We start from the raw sequence: 27,211 nt of genomic DNA, 5'->3' as shown, positions 1-27,211 counted from the left end.
GGTCAGGCAAGAAGAACAAAGCTGTTACAACAGGCAAGAGTCAGGCAATCATATGCACAGGTTTCTCACGTCCTGGAAAATCAATCATCTAACACAGGGAAGCTCAATCTGCGGCCTTCCAGCTGTTGCAAGGCTACAACTCCCAGCATGCCCTAATAGTTGTAGGATGTCTAGGCATGCTGAGAGTTATAGTTTTGCAACAGTTGGAGGGCCGCAAGTTGGGCATCCGTGATCAAACAGAATACTGCGAAAAAAGATTCTTTGCCCGGCGTCAGGAGGAGGAGGAGACGCTGCCCCCGTCCATGAACAGCATACAACAATTGATGGCAATGTTACAGCAGAAGGAATGAGAAGGGGCCAAGTCCATAACCAATACTGATGCTGTGATGTGGGACCAGTTTGGGTTATATCTCAGAAATCAACCATGGCAAAAAAAAAACGGTGTGAGAAACTCAGTTACATTGCCTTAACGCTGGGTTCAGACCTGAGCGTTCGCGATGGAGCGCTCTGTATGCGCGATTGTACGGGCGTTTGCAATCGCGCATACAGAGACAAGCGAATGCCCATTGTTGCGAGTTCGCGCTGAAGTCTATGTACGGCTCATGTACTTCTTGGGGCGTCGAGCGTTTTACAGAGCGATCGTATGCTCTGTAAAACGCTCAGGTGAGAACCATTCCCATAGGGAATCATTGGTTCTTGCCTGTTGAGCGTTTTACAGCGTGTAGGAACGCGCTGTAAAACGCTCAGGTCTGAGCCCAGCCTTAGAGAGGACACAGGTTCATCAACTTTAATCTATTTTGATCAACTCAAGTGAGAACCTGAACGGACTATACACCAGTTGTTGAAGGCAGAAATAACCTTAGGAAAGAAGAAGCAAGCCAACTGAAAAATGTAATAACTGACTCTAGCATTATAACAATAAGTCATTGTATGCAACAGAGGTGTCAGGAGGGCCAGGAAACCTACCCCCTATTAGAGGTATGGCAGCCCAATTCTCACAATTTTTCAGATTAAGCCAGAAGGTACCCGGGGCCTGTATGGACAACACTTGTTGACACCTTGCACATTCGTAATTTGGACACCAGAATCCAGTGCAGTCCAGAGAGTATGTGACATGAGTCCTGTGAAATGCTGCACAGAGGGACACCAGGACACGTCCAGGAGATTCATGGAAGAGACCTGTCACCCCGATATTACTGAGCACGTCCTGGAGAGTCACAGCGCAGACCTGAGGGAGTCGTTACCACCTTAGTGTAATGGGCTAGGATCAGCAGGAACATTCCTACTGCGTCATCTTCTCCTGTCTACTAGTATGTTGGGGCAGTTTCTATGTATTATACAGTAGCTGATCTCTTGCTCAGCCGACCTCTCTTCTGTAGCTCACCTTGTTTGGAGAGGAGCTCCTGACTGGTTAGCCTCGCTGTAAATATTCCTAGTTTCTGCAGGGGCTGCTGGTTATAGTGTAAGCTCTGTGCTTTTCAGTCCAGTAATCCTTTTATTTTCTAGTATCTCTCCTAGTTTTCTTCATCCGTGTAGTTTTGTTCTTATGGTTTGTCCAGTCTTTACCTCTGATTCTTGTAGTCTGTGTGTGTGGTTGGGGGGAGGGGATGTTCCATGTTTCAGTCTGTCCTGCCTTGATTCTAGTTCAGCTCTGCTCAGTTTGGGTTGGGTCTTAGTGTCCTCCTGTTCTCTGTTTTAGGGGCAATTCACACATCCGCAATACACCCGGCCCGCACTCCCATAGAACATGTCCTTTTCTTGTCCGCAGCTGCAGACCGGAAGTTCAGAGCCCCGCTCCGGAAATGCAGCTGCGGAGAGCACATAGTGTGCTCTCGGCATTCATTCTGTCCACATAAAGAATGAATGGGTCTGCAGATACATTCATACGGACGTGTGAATGGACCCTTAGAGATTAGGATTTTTCATAGGAATGTCTTAAGGGACAGTTAGGGTCAGTGATGTCTGGTATTTGGGTCAGCATGTAAGGACAGATCTAGGGAAAGTTTTAGGGAAAGATCCAGTCAGTGGTGGCATATTGTCTGTTCAGTCATCCTTTCACCATATAACCACCATCATCCATCTGTTCCATTGTCTGATTACCATCCTCATCCTGGTCCAGTCATCTACTGTTTAGTTCCTATCTCCTGACTTTCTTCTTACCTGCTAGTGCTGTGATATGTGCTTTGTATTACACAGTTTGGCACTACTGTAAGTCCTGGGGGTATCTGAGTACTGGAGGACACTGTTAGGACCTGGGGAAGGCGCCTGCTATAGGGGGAAGTCCAATTCAGGGTCATTATGGTTACAGACTCATCTCTGCTTCATTTAGTGGTCACTACTCACCTGGGCTCTTATCTGTAGGGATCTCCTCCTTGTATTCCTCATCGCCCCTCACATCTGTCTCTGTAGGAATCTCCTCCTTGTATTCCTCATCGCCCCTCACATCTGTCTCTGTAGGGATCTCCTCCTTGTATTCCTCATCGCCCCTCACATCTGTCTCTGTAGGAATCTCCTCCTTGTATTCCTCATCGCCCCTCACATCTGTCTCTGTAGCATTATAATTGTTCAGATCTTCATCCTGATTCAAAATGTGTGAAACAAATATTGTGAATTACAGGACAGTCGGACAAGTTTAGTGGAATGTTTTAGATGCCTACAAAAGATCATTGAAAGAGTTATCCAACTTTAAACTTGTGTAATAGACCCCTTCAGAGAGGCGGACCCCCGGTGGAGTTCATACTTACTTGGTCCCTGCCTCTATGTTCTGGCTTCATTGCTCCACTGTTGACTCTGCAGGTGCTGTGTCTGTGGAAATCAACACACTGTTGACCGGGGGGAGTATGGTGGAGATAGTTGGGGGGCAGGTGCTCCCCTGCCCTGTCAACTGGATGTTGATTCTCAGAGACCCGGTATCTGCAGAGGTGCCCATGTATCGATGGAGCTGGTAAGTATGAATCCAGCCACTCTGAAGGGGTCTGTTAAATAATTAGTATTAAGAGCAGGCTTCGTTCCGCTGTAGAACAAAAAGAACGGCGCACCATAGGGTAATAACGTTTAAAATAGATATAAATTGGTATCTCCAAAATGGAGGCTCACCTGGTGGAGTTGTGCTAGTTTAGGCACAACTCTAATGTAGACGTGTATCAAGTTGACAAAAAAGCCTCTCACAACGGATGGTATGCAGCCCGGGATGGATACTTCTGTTCAGGGATGCCTGGAATCCCTCAGAAAGCCAGTAGTTCAATAAAAGGAATATTCTTTCCTTTTATTGAACTACTGTTAAATAATTAGGCTGGATAACCTCTTTAAAGGGATTATTCCACAAATTAAGAAGTAGGAATTCTACCAGCGACTGGTTTCTCTGGAGGCCTACATGACAGCACCACATGGAGATTGCCCTTCTAGTCTTCTGCAGGGACAGGAACACAGAGAGGTTACAAGGCTCCTCTCACCATCTCCCTCCAGTGTTTTCTGAAATACTACACCAGGATGGATGCAACTAAAAATGTATTTACTCATTACCAATGACACCACATGGAGCGATACAAGATAAGCATGTGGTTGGGGGAGAAGGGAGTCTGGGTCAAATCTCTCTAGGGCTAACTCCTTATTGTATTAGATGTCCAGTCTCTAATAAAGCTTGCCCGAGGCGCTGCTCTGCAAATCTGATCAGTAGATGCCTCTGCTCTTTCTGCCCATGGAACGAAAAAGGCCCTGGTGTGATTGGCTTTAATTCCATCTGGACCAGGAACTCTTTGCGAATTACAGAATTATTGGATTGCAGTCTTCAGCCACCTCGCCAAGGTGGTCTCTGAGACCTTCTTCCCCTTGTTTCTTCCTGAGAACTGTATGAACAAATTTGGATCTGATCTCCAGGATCTCAAGGGCATCAAAATATTTCCTACTGATCTTTTGACATCTAAGATGTGGAATCACCATTGTGAGGGGATGCATTGAAAAGATGGAAAAAACATCTCTTGGTTAAGATGAAAAGCTGAGGCAATTTTAGGGAGAAAGGTCGGATAAACTTTTAGGATGATCTTATTGAAATGTTTGAGGTAAGACTCACTGATGCAAAGGGGCTGTAATTTCCCTACCCTACGGGCCAAGGTAATGGCATCTGGGAAAACAGTTTTAAGGGACAAGAATCTCAAACCAAACTCCTCAAAAGTATCACAGAGACCAATGAAGTTAGGTCCCAAAGAGGAATGGATTGTTTTAGGGCTGGTCTGATCAAGTATGTAGCCTTAATGAACATTTTGATCCATCTATAGTCTGCAAAGGAAAGGTCCAGAAAACAACCCAGGGCTGAGATCTGTACCTTTAGGCTCCTGGGTCTAATGCCATTATCATATCCTGTCACACTTCGGTGTGTGTGTGGAGGGTGGACACACCACACAGAGCATACCGGTAGGAGGGACAGGGGTGAGGGAATAAAGCCTGGAAACCAGGGAAAGAGTAGGACAACTCCAAGAGCAACCCTAAGTCCTGACTATCCAACAGGCTGTTCACCCACCTGAACAGCCTGCCGCTAATGTAAAAGTAGCCTGAAAAGGGACCGAACATTCAGATTCGTACTAGGAGCATAATCTCTTTTAAACCTCCCTGTAAACTGGTGAGGTAACTTCCTTGGGACTCTGCTGTAAGGTAGATATTACTCTGTTTGACAATTCCTGCATTTTCAGGATTTCCCTCTCAGGATTAAAGCTTTCAGAATTTCTGCATCTAGACCTTTCGATACAGAAGAGGGCCCTGGAGAAGAACAATATTTAATCTGAGATAAAGAGGTTCTGGGTCTTCCAGAAATAAATACTTCAAGATCGGGAACCAGCTGTGCTTTGGACAGAATTAAGTAATTTGAATGACACTAGTTGCTATTACGTATAAGGACACGTCCTACGTTCTTTAAGGACAATCCAGAATATTGCACCAAATTCGAACAGATCCTCAATAAGTGTTCAATAGACATCATGACGCTGACCCTGATGTATATCCATTCAGCTATGACGGAACTAAAAACAAAGATCCGGGCCATAGAATCCCAGCTACTTGATCTCCTATCTAAGGATGAATACAGCACTCTTCAAGAAAAGATCTCCACTATCCTCCTGGACAGACGGAAGGAAATCGAGTTCTCCAAGAAAATGAAATTCCTGAGAGATACAGAAGACTATAGGAACAACAGAATCTATCACTGGCCGGACTCTACCGGATTTCGTCCGAGAAAAAGTGGAAGGGCTTCCTCCATGGACTCCCAGAGATCAGCCTCTAGCTTGGATTCTCGCCATCCTGATGAACAACGCAGACCCAAGAACACCCGAAGAGCACCTAGATCTGGGACATCGCAACAGCAAACGTCATCCGTCACTACCATATCCCAGGTACCGTATAGTTCAGTTAATTCACATACCACACACATGCTACTGTCATCAGAGTTGCTGGTGATTAACATCTCCTCGACTCCCCTTAGTCCATCTGAACTGACTTTATTACAAAAAGGTGATAAAAGGTTGAATGGTTCTCCAATCGGATATCGTGGGTGTTAGGAGATTGTTCCCAAACCAGATATATGCAATATATAAAGACTCCTGTACTCCACTTGAGTTTCAATGCAAAGCTTTTATTTAGTGCGGTTCCAGTCAAGAACGTTTTCGGCTAAGAAGCCTTCTTCAGTGTAACTGGAGAAGTATACAAAGTGTCAAAGATAAATATATAGTATTCACAATAGATATAGGATCAATTATGCAGTACATGCAATGTCACACTTGCAGATAAATTACAGAAAGTATATCGAACAAATTATAAACAAAGTGAGGACGTGTTGATATGGCACGTAGAGAGAGCATTAGCTGTCATCTGGGGATCCTGGAGGATCATCACCGGAGTGGTCATGGATTAACTGGTGGTCTAAGGTGGTCATCTGGAGTCAAGTTTTTTGCGTTTTTTCTGTGGTGAGGCGTTGTGGTATTGCACCGGTAGATAGTCAATTCACAGGTGGTAATGGGCGGGGTTAAGGAACACACTTGCAGAGTTGAACAGAGATTATGCTACACTGCATTCTATGAACCGTATATTAGGCATCAAAATTAAGTAAATGAATATTGATAGGTCTTATCTTATCTATGCAATAAAGAAAAAAAACAAAGAAAAAAGCAAAAAAAGAAAGGATAGCCTTCACGAACGCAGCACACGTCAGCCAAGACCCGCCCCCCCCCCAGCCACGCAGCGCGGCCGGATCCCGCATAAGGGGAACGGAGACACAACTGGCAACATGGCAATCCGGAGCACAGGCCTTAGCCTCCCGGACCGTATGCCAGCTAGGGACACAGCTCCCATACAAACAGCAGCATCCCTGCTGACCGCAGAGGAAACTAACTCTGTCTCTCAAGCTTTTGTTGGACTCGTTGCGGCCATAATCCGAGTAAGAAATGACTATGAGAATCAACAGTAACTTTAATACCCTACTACATGGAACCTATGGTGCATCACTAACCTGTCCATTTATGTTGTGTGACCCATACCTAATCTGTCTGAACATGTCTCAATTTGTAATAATATCCTTACCTCAACGGATTATGCATGCAGCTAGACTGTTTTAACCCTCATGTGAAGGCTATCCTTTCTTTTTTTGCTTTTTTCTTTGTTTTTTTTCTTTATTGCATAGATAAGATAAGACCTATCAATATTCATTTACTTAATTTTGATGCCTAATATACGGTTCATAGAATGCAGTTAGCATAATCTCTGTTCAACTCTGCAAGTGTGTTCCTTAACCCCGCCCATTACCACCTGTGAATTGACTATCTACCGGTGCAATACCACAACGCCTCACCACAGAAAAAACGCAACAACTTGACTCCAGATGACCACCTTAGACCACCAGTTAATCCATGACCACTCCGGTGATGATCCTCCAGGATCCCCAGATGACAGCTAATGCTCTCTCTACGTGCCATATCGACACGTCCTCACTTTGTTTATAATTTGTTCGATATACTTTCTGTAATTTATCTGCAAGTGCGACATTGCATGTACTGCATAATTGATCCTATACCTATTGTAAATACTATATATTTACCTTTGACACTTTGTATACTTCTCCAGTTACACTGAAGAAGGCTTCTTAGCCGAAAACGTTCTTGACTGGAACCGCACTAAATAAAAGCTTTGCATTGAAACTCAAGTGGAGTACAGGAGTCTTTATATATTGCATATTTATTACAAAAAGGACTATACTTTTGTCCCTCATACTGTCTAAACAGTTTTGAGTTGGAACTTGACTTATTGCGCTTTTTCAGAAATATTCACCTTCGGGCACATTTTGGAGATGATAAAAGAGAGGTACAACTCACTCCTGAAAAGGAAGGATCGCTTATATCAGCCAGGGATCTAGGCCTACGTACCAAAAGCACATATGCCCCCACGGAACCAGCCAGCCGCAGAAACTTTCAGCAAACTAGTGCAAAGAGACACTGAAACTTTCATTAAAGGGGTCAGAGAGGGCCAATACAAATATAAAAACAATCTGACTAACACAGAAAGAGTAGCCCTAGAAGCACTAAAACGGGAAAAAAAAGTTAATCTTGAAACCAGCAGATAAGGGGGGAGCGCTAGTAATAATGGACAAAATCCAGTATGTCGCAGAAATACACCGTCAACTAAATGACACTACAGTCTATAAAAAGTGTAGCCACCCTAATCAACAATATCCTTAGACATCATCATTCTAAGGACACCATTGATACCTCAACTGTCAATTTTTTAACCAATTCTTACCCCATCATACCAGTTTTCTATGTGCTACCCAAGATCCATAAAAATCTCCATAATCCTCCCGGCCGAAAAAGTCCTTACCCCTCATGTAAAACGTACCAGATCCTTCCTCCTAGACACCACATCGTTCCTTAAACTAATTAGACAACTGGACCCATTACCATCCGACACACTTCTTGTTACCTGGGATGTCACGAGTTTGTACACCTCTATTAAACACGATAAAGGCATTGATGCAGTAACCACTATGTTGGCCAATACCGATTTACACGAGGACATTATGTCATTATGTCTAGATCTTCTCAAGTTAGTTTTACATCATAACTTCTTCATGTTCCAGGATACATTCTATCTACAGGTACAGGGTACCGCTATGGGGTCAAACGTGGCCCCCCCATACGCCAATTGCTTTATGGCACATTTCGAGACCACCCACATATACCCGTTAGATCTCTTTGTATCCCACTGCAGGCTGTGGAGAAGATTTATAGACGATATTTTCTGCGTCTGGACCGGAACAGAGGAATCACTCCTCACATTCCACAACCATCTAAACTCCATTTGGCCTGAGCTCCAGTTCACTATCCACCATAGTAACTCATCAATAGCCTACCTGGACACAATCGTCACTATAAATCCTCAGGGCAAACTCAAAACTGACCTCTATCGTAAACCGACCGACCGTAACAGTTTACTACACTTTACAAGTTTCCATCCACCCATGACCAAAAAATCTCTACCATATTCACAAATGAAAAGACTACAGACCATAGTGGATGATCCCCTCATACTCAAAGAGAAGGCGAACAAGATGAAACAGAGATTTAAGGCCAGGGGTTATCCAGAACATACCCTTAAGACTAACACCAGAAATAGGAGTCCAAGAGACAACAATGAAAGAATCCCATTCGTCCACACCTTTCATCCTAGCTCCAACAAAATCTTACACCTCATCCGCAACCATTGGCCAATTCTCAAAAAGGCTTATCCAAAAATAGAGGAATTTCGCAATCCAGTACTTTCATGTAACCGTCGTCCACGGAATCTACGAGATAACCTGGTGAGGGCAGACCTGGGCTCCAAGACACGCTTACCCAGGCAGGTTTTCTTACAGACCCAGAGGAAAGGTACTTTCCCATGCCTTACGTGTTCCCAGTGCTCCAACATACAAAAAGGCTCCCAATTCACACATCCCCAAACTGGCAAAGCGTTCAACATTAACGGCTTCTTTACCTGCGACACTGATTTTGTCATATACCTTATATAAAATGCCCCTGTGGAATAGCGCATGTAAGAGAAACTACACAAAAAGCGAGGGATAGGATTTGTCAGCACAAATCTACGATACGGAGGAAAAATCTACCGCTACCAGTCCCGGCGCACTTTGATAAGTACAAACATTCTATATCTCAATTGATAATAATTGAACAGGTACCTCCACCTCGTAGAGGGGGTAATAGAATCAGAAACCTCAAATTCAGAGAGGCTTATTGGATTCACACACTGCACACGCTCCATCCGAAAGGAATGAATAAAGAATATGAGATCCAATGTTTATTGTAATGCAGTCATACGTGTGTGTCCAATCATCATATTAACTCATATCTCTCTTTTCTTCTGACAGGCCTCCTGATCCCCACCACTTGGACCACGTGCCGTCTCTTGTATCGATCTATATTTTCTACTTTTATAGTCTACACGCACACAGCATCACATGGATACATACCGTATACCAGTCTTGTTCACATATACATATTTCACGTACAAATCACTTACACCATTCTACTACAGTTTCCAGTCATTGAAAGTACAACACTAAAACGAAATCACTTTTTTTTATAATATACATTCTACTATATAAACTAGAAAAGGTACAATTTCTGGGGAAATTGTGTGAAGTGTTCTTGCCTCCACCAGTAGCTTACAACTGGAGTGGGCGTTTCTGAAGAAACCACAAGATGTTGGCTTGAAATCTGATTGGCTGTTGGTGGCTCCACCCACTTTTTTGAATTTTAATCCCATTCCTCCAGTGACCAACTGCGCCAAGTTTGAAGACTGTGCCAATCAAAGTCTAAGAGCAGCGGCAGTTTAAATTGTTCCCATTTAAACACATGGCTGAAATTTGATTGGCCGTTGTAGACTCCGCCCACTTTTATAAATTTTGACCTTTGTCTCACACTGACCCACCCTGCCGAGTTTGGGTGCTGTGGCTTAAATACTGTGAGAATGACAGCTGTTTAAAGGTTTCTTATTGAAGTAAATAGGGAAAATCTGATTGGTTGTTTGTGGCTCCGCCCACTTTTTTAGCGTCCCCAAAATGAGATATATATTGGCACAGTCCGCCAGTGACCAACTGTGCCGAGTATCAGAACCCTGCCATTAACAGTCTAAGAGCAGCGGCAGTTTGAATTTTTCCCATTAAAACATATAGCTGAAATTTGATTGGCCGTTGTAGACTCCGCCCACTTCAAACCATTTGAATTCTAGTCACCTATTAACCGAATATATTAAGTTTAACAACCCTGCCATTAACAATGTTGAAATGGCAGCAATTTAAAATTTTCTCATTGAAGACAATAGGGAAAATCTGATTGGTTGTTTGTAGCTCCGCCCACTTTTTAATGTCCCCAAAATGTGACAGAAATTTTCAGGTTGACCCCATGACTAAGTGACCCAAGTTTGGCGAGTTTCACTCGGAAGCTGTATGAGTGACAAACGTTTGCATTTTTCCAATAAAACTCTATGGGAGAAAAAAATAGGTTTTCAGGGGCCCGGAGGGTGGGATCGGTTAACAAAGCACAAGCAAGATCCTCGGGTGGGTGCCGACCAAGAGCGCAAAGTTCGGTATTGATACTCCTAAATCTGTGGGAGGAGTAGAAATTTGAACGTCTCATTGTAGTCAATGGGGAGAATTTGATTGGTTCTGTGTTGCCCCGCCCACATTTTCGGGTCTCCGAAATGTTCTAACAAATTGCGTGTTGACCCCATGACTAAGTGACCCAAGTTTGGTGACTTTAGTTTAAAATCTGTGCGACTGGGAGCGATTTGAAAATTGTCCCTGTCAAAGTCAATGGGAAAAACTTGGATTTTGGGGGCCCTGTCCCAGGGGCCCGGAGGATGGGATCGGGTAACAAAGCACAAGCAAGGTACTCGGGTGGGTGCCGACCAAGTCTGCAAAGTTTGGAATTTGTACTCCTAAAAATGTCGGAGGAGTAGCAATTTGAAGCTCTCATTAAAGTCAACGGGGAGATTTTGATTGGTTCTGTGTGGCCCCGCCCACTTTTTGGGGTCCCCGAAATGTGCCCAAAATTTTCGGGTTGACTCCATGACTAAGTGACCCAAGTTTGGTGACTTTAGCGTCAAAGCCTGGCGAGTGGGAGCGATTTGAAAATGTACCCTGTCAAAGTCTATGGGAAAAAAGGGGGCTTCCGGGGCCCGCCACGGGGGCCCCGGGGGTGGGATCGCTCCACAAAGTAATAGCAATCCGATCGGGTACAATCTGCACGTTTTGGTAAATTTTTGTCTATGTAGTGTAAAAACTGTGGGAGGAGTTAGGGTGGCAAATTTGGCTATAATAATAAGAATAATATATATGTGAGATAATAGTATGTGGTCTTGCTGTGCAACAACACATAATAATCTACACATCAGCTAATTTTGCTATATACACTCATCCATAACATTCATCTTTATCACATATAACAATAATCACATGTTGATCGGTTTACATCATCTCTTCCCTTCTAATATACTATTCTGTACAATTCCCCATCCTTTTGCTCCTTTCTTTAGGTCCCCAGTGATGTTTCAGATGATTGCATCCAAAAGACCGAACTACTTCCGGTCGTTGGAACGCAGTCACATGACCTGATGCGTTCCATTTGCCGATTTACTTCCGGTTAATGGAACGCACGACGTCGCACGTGCACCATCCTTCAGGTCCGCCCCCTGACATGGCGCGCTTCCTGGCACCTTTTTAAAGCAGTGGACTACACTGCTATGGGCACACACTCAAACCACTGGTGCTGACAGCACCTGATCTACACTAGTGTGTCTTCTGACTCCTACTTCTATCTCCCAGCGGCAATGGTAGGTCCTCCTGAGTGGGGATTAGGCTCCTTTATGTGCATTGTATTTTATATATTAGATGTACATCATAGTACTATCATCACCATACCTCAAGATATTAGTCTGTGATTTATTAGGATGGAATGGATATCATACCGGATTTAGAGGAATCTATCCATCTATATACTGTATGTCTTTTCCTTAATTTTACGTTTCAGGGACCATCACATCGTCATGTAGATCTGATCTAGTGCAATACTGTGTAGCTACGGAATTGTAACTCTGCATTTCTATCTATTGGATGATGTCTCATTGATTATCTGCCTGCCATTTTATGTTTTATGTCTTGTTATGTTTGTCGTCGTCCATGGTTTGCTACCTTATATATGTACATATATATGACACTATTGCTTTCTGTCCCATAGTGTCTGATGAAGGCTAACTTAACCGAAAACGCGTTAACTCATGAATGTCGCATGTAATCTGCACAAAATACATCTCAATCAAAGAAAATCTCTCACTGCTGTGATTTTTATCGTATTACTGGTTGCTTTTAACCATATATTCTTGAGGACGGCCGGGATAAAAAGGAAAGGAGGAAATGAGCATGCTAGGCCCATATTCTATTCCTGAGCCCCTCACCCCTTTTTGCTGGTATCCATAGGGACTTACATTCCAAAGAATCCCTCATTACAGGTTTTCTGTGAAAGTAAAGCCCGTCTTCTCACTCTGGGAAGAATTGTTTGGTTGAGGCCGTAAGAATCAATTTCTGGAGAGAACAGACGTGAAACTGGCTCCAAAGAACTGTGGAGATGCAGAAGGTCATTAGCCCCAAGATGTTCATAGCCTCCCCTTTAATAAGCAGTGGCTCTTTCTCCAGAAGACTGATATTTTCCCCTGTATCATCTCATATTTGAGAATCGGCAGAAATGAGTGTTTGTCAAGAAAAATCTTCCTGGTGTCTGGAGAGAAAATCTGGATTCTGCCATCAAGAGAAAACTGTCCAAACTATGATATTTCTCTCTCTGAGGAAGGCCAGGATCTCTACTACCAGGTTTTTGAAAAGTCATTGGGCAGAGGGCTCTGAGTGCCGCCTCTGGCACCCGTGCCATAGGTTCGCCACCACTGATCTAGGCTGTTCTGACTTTTAGGAAATGTTCGGCACAGTGGTTATGTTAGTGCAGGTAGCGTTAACAAGCTCCGGACAGAGACTACCAGTAGAGAGGATCGTGTGATCTACTGACAAGAATGAGCAGTTCCCATAGTTTTGTTGTCCACCACCTAGACACAGGTGGCCCCTTAATTACACCCCCGTCTCTGCCCCGACCTTTTCCAGACATTCAGCAGAAGGAAATCTGACATCATTGCGCCCATTATTGGTCCTGCCTTTGACAGTCAACTACTGTAATCTTCGTTTGCAGGGATGTCCTGATTGGAAAACCTGGACTACTACAGACTGGAACTGTATCGTCTTTAGTGACAATTCTGGGCCCTCTTTGGGTTCCAGTATGGAGGTCTCCTGGTGAGCTCTTCAATCCTTTGCTATGGAGCGACATACTGCCCTAACTGCTGGTGTGATGATCTGGGAGCCATCGCATACGACAGTCGGTGACCCCTAGTAGTGGTACGAGGGGCACTAACAGCTCAGCGATATGTGTAGGACATCCTGTCACCACAAGAATTCTTCTCAGCACTTTTCAGCTGGATATGCTCGCCTGCGCACAGCGAGGCTTCTCCAGGAATGTGTCGTCCTATTTTATTACCTATAAAGCATTTATGGGAACAGCTGCAATGCGAGCTTCAGCAACCTATGAGTGTGCAGGATCTACAGGGTCATCTGTAACATCTGTGGGCAAATGTACCCTAGGATACCATACCAAACATGTATGTCTCCTTGCCCAACCGTATCTCATCCATCTTGTACCCGGGCTAGAGGCCGTATCTCATCTTGTGTCCGGGCTAGAGGCCGTATCTCATCTTGTGTCCGGGCTAGAGGCCGTATCTCATCTTGTGTCCGGGCTAGAGGCCGTATCTCATCTTGTGTCCGGGCTAGAGGCCGTATCTCATCTTGTGTCCGGGCTAGAGGCCGTATCTCATCTTGTGTCCGGGCTAGAGGCCGTATCTCATCTTGTGTCCGGGCTAGAGGCCGTATCTCATCTTGTGTCCGGGCTAGAGGCCGTATCTCATCTTGTGTCCGGGCTAGAGGCCGTATCTCATCTTGTGTCCGGGCTAGAGGCCGTATCTCATCTTGTGTCCGGGCTAGAGGCCGTATCTCATCTTGTGTCCGGGCTAGAGGCCGTATCTCATCTTGTGTCCGGGCTAGAGGCCGTATCTCATCTTGTGTCCGGGCTAGAGGCCGTATCTCATCTTGTGTCCGGGCTAGAGGCCGTATCTCATCTTGTGTCCGGGCTAGAGGCCGTATCTCATCTTGTACCCGGGCTAGAGGCCGTATCTCATCTTGTACCCGGGCTAGAGGCAGCCTAACAGGGTCCTAAAACCTCCTTGGAATTGGACAATTTTCGCTAATAAATGTCTCAGTTTCTGTAATATTGGGATCCCTTACATTTATCATAATTACAGTCACACTGGGAAAGTTTCATCCCAACACCTCCTTCTTGGTGCAGGATTTTTGGTCAATGAATGTGTATACAGATGGGCTCTTACCACTCATGTTCTCATAAAGCTCCTCCCTTTTTCCACCAGGAGAGACTCTTGGACGAATACGAGTCTTGAACCTGGGGACTCAAGCCTTCAGATGCTCTACGCTGCCTGCCAGGATCTTCTGATGACAAAGCCAGAGCTCAAATAGAGAAGCAACATCCCTGACATCAAACCTGATGGGAAGGATCCCTTCAGCAGGACATGACCATCCCATACTGCTGATTTGAGAAGGTCTAGAAAGGGTCTGGGATGGGCTAGGGGACCCCTTACCATGGAAGGTACTTGCCAGTCTAGACATGGGCTGGAAGGAGAGGAAACCCCCATACAACCCTAGCAAAGATCCTACAATTTGATAGAACAGGAAAATTCCACTCAGGAATCCTCTCTGCACCTGTCCTCTGTAGAGACAGGAAGAGCACTGGAGGCTGGAGCGGCCTATTGACTTCTCCGTGTTCTAGTCTCTACAGAAGACCATAAGGAGAACCTACATATGGTGCTGTCATGGAGAACGTCCTGGAAAAAATTATCTGGAGTAGTGCATACAACACTTGAAGTACAGAAATGCAAAAACCGCTGCTCTCCAGTATAATATTCATACTTTTTAGCTTCTTTACTCCCTCCTCTGCAGCTCTGGTCTCTTCATTCTCTGTGGGTGGGCAGCAGCTCATCCTATGTGACCATCAAGCACCTGCATCTCTCAGGAGTGCACTGCAGCCAGCTCTTCCTAAGCCCCCCCCCCCTTTAATTATCATGAGAACCACAAATGACCCGACAACAGTCGTCGTCTGAGCCTAATGGCTGCAGGTCTCCCAGAGGCTGGACCTAGATATTAGATGGCGGCTCACAGCCAATAATCATGTACACATGCATCCTCAGCACGGCCGGACATGCTGCAGGTGGTTTCCGTGGAGGAGATCAGCTTCTACCAGACGCGTCCGGACTCGTTCCTCTCGGAGACATAAACCTATTTGTTCCTTATTTCCACCAGTGGTCTCCATAGCCAGAGACTTGTAGGAAGAAGCAGAGAACATGGAGCGTCTGTGGTCGGCTGTAATCCCGCCATCTCCAGCTCATTACACCAGTATAAACCAGTATGAATCTAGAATAGTACTGGATAAAACAAGACGTCCTCCTACAGAGCAGGAGACATCTCCATTACCTGACCATCCTGTGGAAGGAAAGGACGCGGACATCTCTCTGGTGTTGTCCTCTGACTGGATCTCTCTGCAGGAGACACAGAGACTGGACTCAGACTTTACAGACAGAGAATTCCAGGACATTTGTATTTAGTCCTGTCTGTTACCTGGAGATGTGAGGGGCTGGTCCTCCTCCATCTTGACCTCCTTGTGTAGACCCTTGTGTCCTTCTAAATACTCCCACTCCTCCATGGAGAAATAGACAGCGACATCCTGACACCTTATAGGAACCTGACAACACAATGACACAGTCATCACCCAGACCCCTCCAGTGCTGCGACTGTATAATGTCCCAGCATTCCCGGCGGTGTCACCTCTCCAGTCAGCAGCTCCATCATCTTGTGGATGACTTCTAGGATCTTCTCATTGTTCTTCTCATGTATCAGATTACTAGACGTCTTCTTCACCATGGAGTAATCCTGTTCATTGAAGACATAATAATAAAAGTCACCATGTACATTCCAGAGTCCATCACTTCTACAGCCATGTCCACCTGTAATTACCATAGATAACGGTGTAATGTGACATCATCAGAACCGCTCACCTCTCCAGTCACATCTCCTGTAATTACCATAGATAATGATGTAATGTGACATCATCAGAACCTCCCACCTCTCCAGTCACATCCCCTGTAATTACCATAGATAATGATGTAATGTGACATCATCAGAACCTCTCACCTCTCCAGTCACATCTCCTGTAATTACCATAGATAATGATGTAATGTGACATCATCAGAACCTCTCACCTCTCCAGTCACATCTCCTGTAATTACCATAGATAATGGTGTAATGTGACATCATCAGAACCTCTCACCTCTCCAGTCACATCCCCTGTAATCACCATAGATAATGGTGTAATGTGACATCATCAGAACCTCTCACCTCTCCAGTCACATCCCCTGTTATTACCATAGATAATGGTGTAATGTGACATCAGAACCTCTCACCTCTCCAGTCACATCCCCTGTAATTACCATAGATAACGGTGTAATGTGACATCATCAGAACCTCTCACCTCTCCAGTCACATCCCCTGTAATTACCATAGATAATGATGTAATGTGACATCATCAGAACCAGAGGTCGCAATAACGACTGTACAAGCGTCATAGACGCCTGTTCAGGCCATTTTACTCCCTGGAAAAAGTCTAAGGTGTACCAATACGCCTTAGGCTACTTTCACACTAGCGTTCTGCTGTCCGCTCGTGAGCTCCGTTTGAAGGAGCTCACGAGCGGACCCGAACGCCTCCGTCCAGCCCTGATGCAGTCTGAATGGAGCGGATCCGCTCAGACTGCATCAGTCTGGCGGCGTTCAGCCTCCGCTCCGCTCGCCTCCGCACGGCCCGGCGGACAGCTGAACGCTGCTTGCAGCGTTCAGCTGTGCGCCTGGCCGTGCGGAGGCGTGCGGATCCGTCCAGACTTACAATGTAAGTCAATGGGAACGGATCCGCTTGAAGATGACACCATATGGCTCAATCTTCAAGCGGATCCGTCCCCCATTGACTTTACATTGAAAGTCTGAACGGATCCGCTCAGGCTACTTTCGCACAAATTTTTCTAAGTTATTAATGCAGACGGATCCGTACTGAACGGAGCCTCCGTCTGCATTAATATGATCGGATCCGTTCAGAACGGATCCGATCAAACGCAAGTGTGAAAGTAGCCTTAGACTTTTCACTAGTGATGTCGAGTTCATGAACGAGTCGATTCCTCTGACTGAGCTGATCCGTGTGAAACAGCTCAGTCAGATAGCAGAGCAGAGAGACGCTGGCAGCAGGGAGAAGCGTAATCTGATCCCAGAGTGGAAGCCAGCCCCTCCCCTTCCCACCCACCCCGGCCTGCAACCAATCAGAGCTCAGTCAGATAGCAGAGCGACGCTGGCAGCAGGGAGGAGCGTAATCTGATCCTAGAGTGGAAGCCAGCCCCTCCCCTTCCCGCCCACCCCGGCCTGCAACCAATCAGAGCTCAGTCAGATAGCAGAGCAGAGAGATGCTGGCAGCAGGGAGGAGTGTAATCTGATCCTAGAGTGGAAGCCAGCCCCTCACCTTCCCGCCCACCCCGGCCTGCAACCAATCAGAGCTCAGTCAGATAGCAGAGCAGAGAGATGCTGGCAGCAGGAAGGAGTGTAATCTGATCCTAGAGTGGAAGCCAGCCCCGCCCACCCTGGCCTGCAACCAATCAGAGCTCAGTCAGATAGCAGAGCAGAGACACGCAGGCAGCAGGGAGGAGCGTAATCTGATCCTAGAGTGGAAGCCAGCCCCTCCCCTTCCCGCCCACCCCGGCCTGCAACCAATCAGAGCTCAGTCAGATAGCAGAGCAGAGAGACGCTGGCAGCAGGGAGGAGTGTAATCTGATCCTAGAGTGGAAGCCAGCCCCTCCCCTTCCCGCCCACCCCGGCCTGCAACCAATCAGAGCTCAGTCAGATAGCAGAGCAGAGAGACGCTGGCAGCAGGGAGGAGTGTAATCTGATCCTAGAGTGGAAGCCAGCCCCGCCCACCCCGCCCTGCAACCAATCAGAGCTCAGTCAGATAGCAGAGCAGAGACACGCTGGCAGCAGGGAGGAGCGTAATCTGATCCTAGAGTGGAAGCCAGCCCCTCCCCTTCCCGCCCACCCCGGGCTGCAACCAATCAGAGCTCAGTCAGATAGCAGAGCATAGACACGCAGGCAGCAGGGAGGAGCGTAATCTGATCCTAGAGTGGAAGCCAGCCCCTCCCCTTTCCGCCCCCCCGGCCTGCAACCAATCAGAGCTCAGTCAGATAGCAGAGCGGAGTGTAATCTGATCCTATAGTGGAAGCCAGCCCCGCCCACCCCGCAACCAATCAGAGCTCAGTCAGATAGCAGAGCAGAGAGACGCTGGCAGCAGGGAGGAGCGTAATCTGATCCTAGAGTGGAAGCCAGCCCCTCCCCGCCCACCCCGGCCTGCAACCAATCAGAGCTCAGTCAGATAGAGCAGAGAGACGCTGGCACCAGGGAGGAGTGTAATCTGATCCTAGAGTGGAAGCCAGCCCCGCCCCTCCCCGCCACCCCGGCCTGCAACCAATCAGAGCTCAGGCAAGCAGCTCTGAGTCACACACTGTACAGGGAGTCTAAGAATGGAATGAGTCACAGGTTAATAGAATCTAAAGATCCGACTTAGTTAGAGACTCATCCGATTCTTTGAGTTAACCGCTCCAGGACCGCCTAACGCACAGATGCGTCCTGGAGGCGGTCGATTCATTCCTCCTGGACGCATCCGTGCGTCATCTCACGAGACGCAAAATTTCCTGTGAACGCGCGCACACAGACGCGCGCGCTCACAGGAACGGAAGGTAAGCGAGTGGATCTACAGCCTGCCAGTGGCGATCGTTCGCTGGCAGGCTGTAGATGCGATTTTTTTAACCCCTAACAGGTATATTAGACACTGTTTTGATAACAGCGTCTGATATACCTGCTACCTGCTCCTCTGGTGTCCCTTTTGCTTGGATCGACCACCAGAGGACACAGGCAGCTCAGTAATAAGTAGCACCAAACACCACACTACACCCCCCCTGTCACTTATTAACCTCTTATTAACCCCTGATCAACCCATATAGACTCCCTGATCACCCCCCTGTCATTGATCACCCCCCTGTAAGGCTCCATTCAGACGTCCGTATGTGTTTTGCGGATCCGATCCATGTATCCGTAAAAATCATACGGATCAAACAAAAATCAAACTTGTGCCAAAAAAAATAAAAATTTCTATGAACTCGCCATGCCCCTCATTGAATACCTTGGGGAGTCTTCTTTCCAAAATGGGGTCACATGTGGGGTATTTATACTGCACTGGCATTTTAGGGGCCCTAAAGCGTGAGAAGAAGTCTGGGATCCAAATGTCTAAAAATGCCCTCCTAAAAGGAATTTGGGCCGCTTTGCGCATCTAGGCTGCAAAAAAAAAAGTGTCACACATGTGGTATCACCGTACTCAGGAAAAGTTGGGGAATGTGTTTTGGGGTGTCATTTTACATATACCCAATGCTGGGTGAGATAAATATATTGGTCAAATGCCAACTTTGTATAAAAAAAATGGGAAAAGTTGTCTTTTGCAGAGATATTTCTCACAGAGCATGGGTGTATGTAAAATGACACTCTAAAATACATTCCCCAACTTCTCCCGAGTACGGCGATACCAGATGTGTGACACTTTTTTGCAGCCTAAGTGGGCAAAGGGGCCCACATTCCGAAGAGCACCTTTCGGATTTCACCTGCCATTTTTTACACATTTTGATTTCAAACTACTTCTCACGCATTAGGGCCCCTAAAATGCCAGGGCAGTATAACTGCCCCACAGGTGACCCCATTTTGGAAAGAAGACACCCCCAAGGTATTCCGTGAGGGGCATGGCGAGTGCCTAGAATTTTTTATTTTTTGTCACAAGTTAGCGGAAAATGATTATTATTTTTTTCTTACAAAGTCTCATTCCACTAACTTGTGACAAAAAATAGAAAATTCTAGGAACTCGCCATGCCCCTCACGGAATACCTTGGGGTGTCTTCTTTCCAAAATGGGGTCACTTGTGGGGTATTTATACTGCCCTGGCATTTTAGGGGCCCAAATGTGTGCGAAGTAGTTTAAAATCAAAATCTGTAAAAAATGGCCTGTGAAATCCTAAAGGTGCTCTTTGGAATGTGGGCCCCTTTGCCCACCTAGGGGGCAAAAAAGCGTCACACATCTGGTATCGCCATACTCAGTAGAAGTTGGGCAATGTGTTTTGGGGTGTCATTTTACATACACCCATGCTGGGTGAGAGAAATATCTTGGTGAAATGCCAACTTTGTATAAAAAAAAAAAAAAAGGGAAAAGTTGTCTTTTGCCAAGATATTTCTCTCACCCAGCATGGGTATATGTAATATGACACCCCAAAACACATTGCCCAACTTCTACTGAGTACGGCAATACCAGATGTGTGACACTTTTTTGCCGCCAAGGTGGGCAAAGGGGCACATATTCCAAAGAGCACCTTTAGGATTTCACTGGTCATTTTTTACACATTTTGATTTCAAACTACTTCTCACGCATTTGGGCCCCTAAAAAGCCAGGGCAGTATAACTACCCCACAAGTGACCCCATTTTGGAAAGAAGACACCCCAAGGTATTCAATGAGGGGCATGGCGAGTTCATGGAAGTTTTTATTTTTTGTCACAAGTCAGTGGAATATGAGACTTTGTAAGAAAAAAAAAAATAAAAAAAATCATCATCATTTTCCGCTAACTTGTGACAAAAAATAAAAAGTTCCATGAACTCACTATGCCCATCAGCGAATACCTTAGGGTGTCTACTTTCCGAAATGGGGTCATTTGTGGGGGTTTTCTACTGTCTGGGCATTGTAGAACCTCAGGAATCATGACAGGTGCTCAAAGTCAGAGCTGCTTCAAAAAGCGGAAATTCACATTTTTGCACTATAGTTTGTAAACGCTATAACTCTTACCCAAACCATTTCTTTTTTTTTATCAAAGACATGTAGAACAATAAATTTAGCGAAAAATGTATATATGGATGTTTGTTTGTTTTTTGCAAAATTTTACAACTGAAAGTGAAAAATGCATTTTTTTTTGCAAAAAAAAGAAATCGTTAAATTTCGATTAATAACAAAAAAAGTAAAAATGTCAGCAGCAATGAAATACCACCAAATGGAAGCTCTATTAGGGCTCTTTCACACTTGCGTTGTCCGGATCCGGCGTGTACTCCACTTGCCGGAATTACACGCCTTCCCAGAAAAACGCAAGTGTACTGAAAGCATTTGAAGACGGATCCGTCTTCAAAATGCGTTCAGTGTTACTATGGCAGCCAGGACGCTATTAAAGTCCTGGTTGCCATAGTAGTAGTGGGGAGCGGGGAGCGGTATACTTACCGTCCGTGCGGCTCCCGGGGCGCTCCAGAATGACGTCAGAGCGCCCCATGCGCATGGATCATGTGATCCATGCGATCACGTCATCCATGCGCTTGGGGCGCCCTGACGTCACTCTGAAGTGCCCCGGGAGCCGCACGGATGGTAAGTATGCTGCTCCCCACTACACTTTACCATGGCTGCCAGGACTTTAGCGTCCCGGCAGCCATGGTAACCATTCAGAAAAAGCTAAACGTCGGATCCGGCAATGCACCAAAACGACGTTTAGCTTAAGGCCGGATCCGGATCAATGCCTTTCAATGGGCATTAATTCCGGATCCGGCCTTGCGGCAAGTCTTCAGGATTTTTGGCCGGAGCATAAAGAGCAGCATGCTGCGGTATTTTCTCCGGCCAAAAAACGTTCCGTTCCGGAACTGAAGACGTCCTGATGCATCCTGAACGGATTTCTCTCCATTCAGAATGCATTAGGATAAAACTGATCAGGATTCTTCCGGCATAGAGCCCCGACGACGGAACTCTATGCCGGAAGACAATAACGCAGGTGTGAAAGAGCCCTTAGTGAGAAGAAAAGGAGGTAAAACTCATTTGGGTGGTAAGTTGCATGACGGAGCGATAAACGGTGAAAGTAGTGTAGTGCCGAAGTGTAAAAAGTGGCCTGGTCATGAAGGGGGTTTCAGCTAGCGGGGCTGAGGGGGTTAAAAGAGCCGTCAGTCACTAGAACAGTTTACACTGAGGCTGATGACCAGGCTGCAGCAGTGATAGGGTTAAGGGACAGGCGCAGTCAGCAGAGGGATAAGAGAAGGGACAGGACACAGTTTAGATTACAGGTTGAATCCTAGATCACAGGAACCTGAATGGAAGAAGAGGAGTCAATGTAGAATCCGCATGAAATCCCATAGAAATGCTTATAATGACCGGAGATGATGAGGGACATTTGGGAGAAATCAGAGGAGATGAGGTCTTCTCTCTATTGTCTGGACTGAGGACTGGAAGATCTCGTCAGGGCAGTTCCTCCATGTTTGAGGTGACAGCAGTGTAAAGCATGGTGCGCCCTGACACTGGCCGCAGTGGTGATACCAGTAATGTAAACCATCATGGCCACAGTGGTCATGTGACACTTATACTGGTATCATAACATGGACATGATAGGGTTAAGGGACAGGCGCAGTCAGCAGAGGGATAAGAGAAGGGACAGGACACAGTTTAGATTACAGGTTGAATTAACCCTTTAGGGTTAAATTGGCTTCTCAAGGAGATCTATGGGTTAAAGGCCTCCCTTCTGTCCCATTCAGTAGCTCTATAACTATTGAGAGAGATGGATTTTTTTTTTATACATTTACACATTTAACCTCCATTTTAATCATATTATTTACCCCAGTGTTAATGTCACCCCCCCCCCCCCCCCCCTACAGTGGGGTAATTACACACAGGGTTTTATAGAATGAACTTCCCGACTCCAGACCAAGAGCCGAGTCAGCGCCGATTCATGTGAAAGATGCGAACTTCCCATCTCTACAGCGCAGCGACGCGGCTGCTGCCTGAAACAGCCAATGACAGAGCTCCTTACAGTCAGGAGCTTAGTGATTGGTCAGTTTGAGCGGCTGCCGGAGATTATGGCCCACCGCTCTGAAGTAGGGAAGGAGGCGCACGCGATCGTCACTGGCGGGGGAAGTGGCCTCGCTGCAGCGCCTTGTTTTACCTTGTTCAGCCTCACATGCTGTATGAGGCTATCCGGCTGTGAACACATATGGCGCTGCTCGCCCGCGGTGTGCGCCCTGTCAGGGACCAGCCCCGCTAGTAGTAACTGTTCGCACAGGTTACCCATAAGTGACGGCCGGCGGCATGGCGAGTGTTGTGTCACCGACAACGTTTCAGTTTCCCGCCCTTATCTGTAGTGTACAGCTCCTAATGTGCAGGCAGCGTGCGTCATGAGGACGGGAGTACAGTACAGCCGCTACCCATAGCAACCGGAGACGGCCTGTTCTGTCAGCCGTTACCCATAGCAACCGGAGACGGCCCGTTCTGTCAGCCGCTACCCATAGCAACCGGAGACGGCCCGTTCTGTCAGCTGCCACCCATAGCAACCGGAGACGGCCTGTTCTGTCAGCTGCTACCCATAGCAACCGGAGACGGCCTGTTCTGTCAGCCGCTACCCATAGCAACCGGAGACGACCTGTTCTGTCAGCTGCCACCCATAGCAACCGGAGACGGCCCGTTCTGTCAGCTGCCACCCATAGCAACCGGAGACGGCCCGTTCTGTCAGCTGCCACCCATAGCAACCGGAGACGGCCCATTCTGTCAGCTGCTACCCATAGCAACCGGAGACGGCCCGTTCTGTCAGCTGTTACCCATAGCAACCGGAGACGGCCCGTTCTGTCAGCTGTTACCCATAGCAACCGGAGACGGCCCGTTCTGTCAGCTGCTACCCATAGCAACCGGAGACGGCCTGTTCTGTCAGCTGCTACCCATAGCAACCGGAGACGGCCTGTTCTGTCAGCTGTTACCCATAGCAACCGGAGACGGCCTGTTCTGTCAGCTGCTACCCATAGCAACCGGAGACGGCCTGTTCTGTCAGCCGCTACCCATAGCAACCGGAGACGGCCTGTTCTGTCAGCCGCTACCCATAGCAACCGGAGACGGCCTGTTCTGTCAGCCGCTACCCATAGCAACCGGAGACGGCCTGTTCTGTCAGCCGCTACCCATAGCAACCGGAGACGGCCTGTTCTGTCAGCTGCCACCCATAGCAACCGGAGACGGCCTGTTCTGTAATTAGAGGAAGCGGCCACAGTCTGTTCATAAGTCATAACCCCATCAGCCACATTACCCCCAGAACAGGACAAACCCTTTAAACCTCATAAAATCACTGCAACTGTGACCTCGGCTAAATTTGCTATTTATGCATGGAAGACAGTTCTAGATACTAGTAATGGTTTCCCTGCATAAATAGCAACCCCTTAATGTTATGTAGGCCTTCGTATTAACTATTTGAATAAGGCTCCATTCACACGTCCGCAATGTGTTTTGCGGAAACACGGAGCCACGGATCCGCAAAACACGGAAAGCGGCAATGTGCGTTCCGCATTTTGCGGACCGCACATTGCCGGCACTAATAGAATATGCCTGTTCTTGTCCGCAATTGCGGACAAGAATAGTACATGTTCTATTTTTTTGCGGAAACGGAAGCGCGGATCCGCAAATGTGGATGCGGACAGCACATTCCGGCCCCATTGATAATGAATGGGTCTGCACCCATTCCGCAAAATTGCGGAACGGATGCGGATCCATTTTGCGGACGTGTGAATGGACCCTTACTGTAACTTTGGTACTCCTCATCGGCTGAAAATACTCCTCAAAAATGGCAAGAGGACTATTTTTACTCTTCCAGAAAAAATGTAGCGCGACCTCTGATCAGAACCTCTCACCTGTCCGGTCACATCCCCTGTAATTACCATAGATAATGGTGTAATGTGACATCATCAGAACCTCTCACCTCTCCGGTCACATCCCCTGTAATTACCATAGATAATGGTGTAATGTGACATCATCAGAACCTCTCACCTCTCCAGTCACATCCCCTGTAATTACCATAGATAATGGTGTAATGTGACATCATCAGAACCTCTCACCTCTCCAGTAAGCAGGAGGAGGATCTCTAGGGTAAGATCTAATATCCTCTCCGCCATCTTGTCCTTGTCTCCATCCATTATCTGGTATCGATGATGTCATCGGACAATCCTATATCACAGGAACCTGAATGGAAGAAGAGGAGTCAATGTAGAATCCGCATGAAATCCCATAGAAATGCTTATAATGACCGGAGATGATGAGGGACATTTGGGAGAAATCAGAGGAGATGAGGTCTTCTCTCTATTGTCTGGACTGATGACTGGAAGAGCTCGTCAGGGCAGTTCCTCCATGTTTGAGGTGACAGCAGTGTAAAGTATGGTGCACCCTGACACTGGACGCAGCAGTGATACCAGTAATGTAAACCATCATGGCCACAGTGGTCATGTGACACTTATACTGGTATCACTGCTGGGATACATCCTCATAACATGGACATCTATGGGAGATGACGACCACTGCTGGAGACACTGGTGGACGCCTCCCAGGTCCCTCTCCGGCAGAGACTTCAGTGTCCCCGACGTCAGGAGAGCAGCGCATGCGCAGGATGTCAGTGCGGCCTGTGACTGACAGAATACACTGCACTACTGAAGCGTCAACTGCCGCAATACACTGCACTACTGAAGCGTCGACTGCCGCAATACACTGCACTACTGAAGCGTCGACTGCCGCAATACACTGCACTACTGAAGCGTCGACTGCCGCAATACACTGCACTACTGAAGCGTCGACTGCCGCAATACACTGCACTACTGAAGCGTCGACTGCCACAATACACTGCACTACTGAAGCGTCGACTGCCACAATACACTGCACTACTGAAGCGTCGACTGCCACAATACACTGCACTACTGAAGCGTCGACTGCCACAATACACTGCACTACTGAAGCGTCGACTGCCACAATACACTGCACTACTGAAGCGTCGACTGCCACAATACACTGCACTACTGAAGCGTCGACTGCCACAATACACTGCACTACTGAAGCGTCGACTGCCACAATACACTGCACTACTGAAGCGTCAACTGCCACAATACACTGCACTACTGAAGCGTCAACTGCCACAATACACTGCACTACTGAAGCCCCAGCTGTGACAGACATCATACACTGCACTACTGAAGCCCCAGTTGTGACAGACATCACACACTGCACTACTGAAGCACCAGTTGTGACAGACATCACACACTGCACTACTGAAGAATCAGCTGTGACAGACATCACACACTGCACTACTGAAGCACCAGCTGTGACAGACATCACACACTGCACTACTGCCTGCGGCTCCCGGCTCCCCGGTACCTGCTCCTCATGCCGGGGCTCTCCCTCCCGCTGTCCGGACATCAGAGCCTCTTTACAGGACGTTTCCAGCAGAACTTCCTCTTTCCTCAGGTTCCTGGAGGTTTCCTCTCCCAGCATGCTTTGCGGTGTGACGTCACAGGGCTGGCCCCGCCCGGCACACTGGTCAGTCAGCACTAGCCCCGCCCCCTACACATCCGGCGGCCATGTGAGACTAGAATGGAGTTGTTACAATGAGGTCCTACCCCTGGAGTCAGTATTCTAGTCTGGTCAGTGTAGAGCAGGCTAGGATGGAGTTGTTAGGAGGAGGTCCTCCTGTTCTTCATGTTACTTATTAAATTCTTTGCATTCTTAATTCTGGAAACTGTTTTACTAGATTTATGAATTTCCTATATAATTTTTTCATATATATTTTTATCGATGCAATAGAAAAAATTCCATTCTGCTTGTTTTCACAAATACATAAAAATAGAACTAAGGGGTCATTTATTTTCAAATATATATGACCTTTTGGTGTATTTTTGGTGCAGATTTTTTCTCAAAGGTGATTTGCGGCAAAATCTAAGACTTCTTCCCCTTCCAAGTCACTTACACCAGTTCTAAATAAGGAGGAATGGCGGGGGAGGGGTGGCCCGGCTCATTTATCATTTCCTACACCAATGATGTAATTCTAAGCCGACATGATCAAATTCAGAGTTTTACAGTTGTGTTCACACAGC

General features: G+C 46.8%; 2 protein-coding genes across 2 annotated transcripts in view; one reads left to right on the top strand and one right to left on the bottom strand.

The window, feature by feature from the left end:
- The window catches only part of LOC122939172 (gastrula zinc finger protein XlCGF26.1-like), a 1,061,774-nt gene that overhangs the window by 713,594 nt on the left and 320,969 nt on the right, over positions 1-27,211 (top strand). The gene's annotated exons all lie outside the window — the stretch shown is intronic.
- Positions 3-26,603, bottom strand: LOC122938187 (gastrula zinc finger protein XlCGF66.1-like). The gene is made up of 7 exons (XM_044293549.1): positions 26,496-26,603; positions 25,193-25,316; positions 16,013-16,117; positions 15,806-15,929; positions 15,662-15,726; positions 2,433-2,578; positions 3-21 (listed from the first exon to the last, which is right to left on the bottom strand). The coding sequence occupies exons 2-7, from the start codon at positions 25,268-25,270 to the stop codon at positions 3-5; spliced, it is 537 nt and encodes a 178-aa protein (XP_044149484.1). The 5' UTR covers positions 25,271-25,316; positions 26,496-26,603.

The sequence above is a fragment of the Bufo gargarizans genome, chromosome 5, assembly GCF_014858855.1.
Source record: "Bufo gargarizans isolate SCDJY-AF-19 chromosome 5, ASM1485885v1, whole genome shotgun sequence".
In the NCBI taxonomy this organism is placed as follows: domain Eukaryota; kingdom Metazoa; phylum Chordata; class Amphibia; order Anura; family Bufonidae; genus Bufo; species Bufo gargarizans.
Note: the sequence above shows the minus strand (reverse complement) of the source record. Positions and strands in the feature narration are given on the sequence as shown.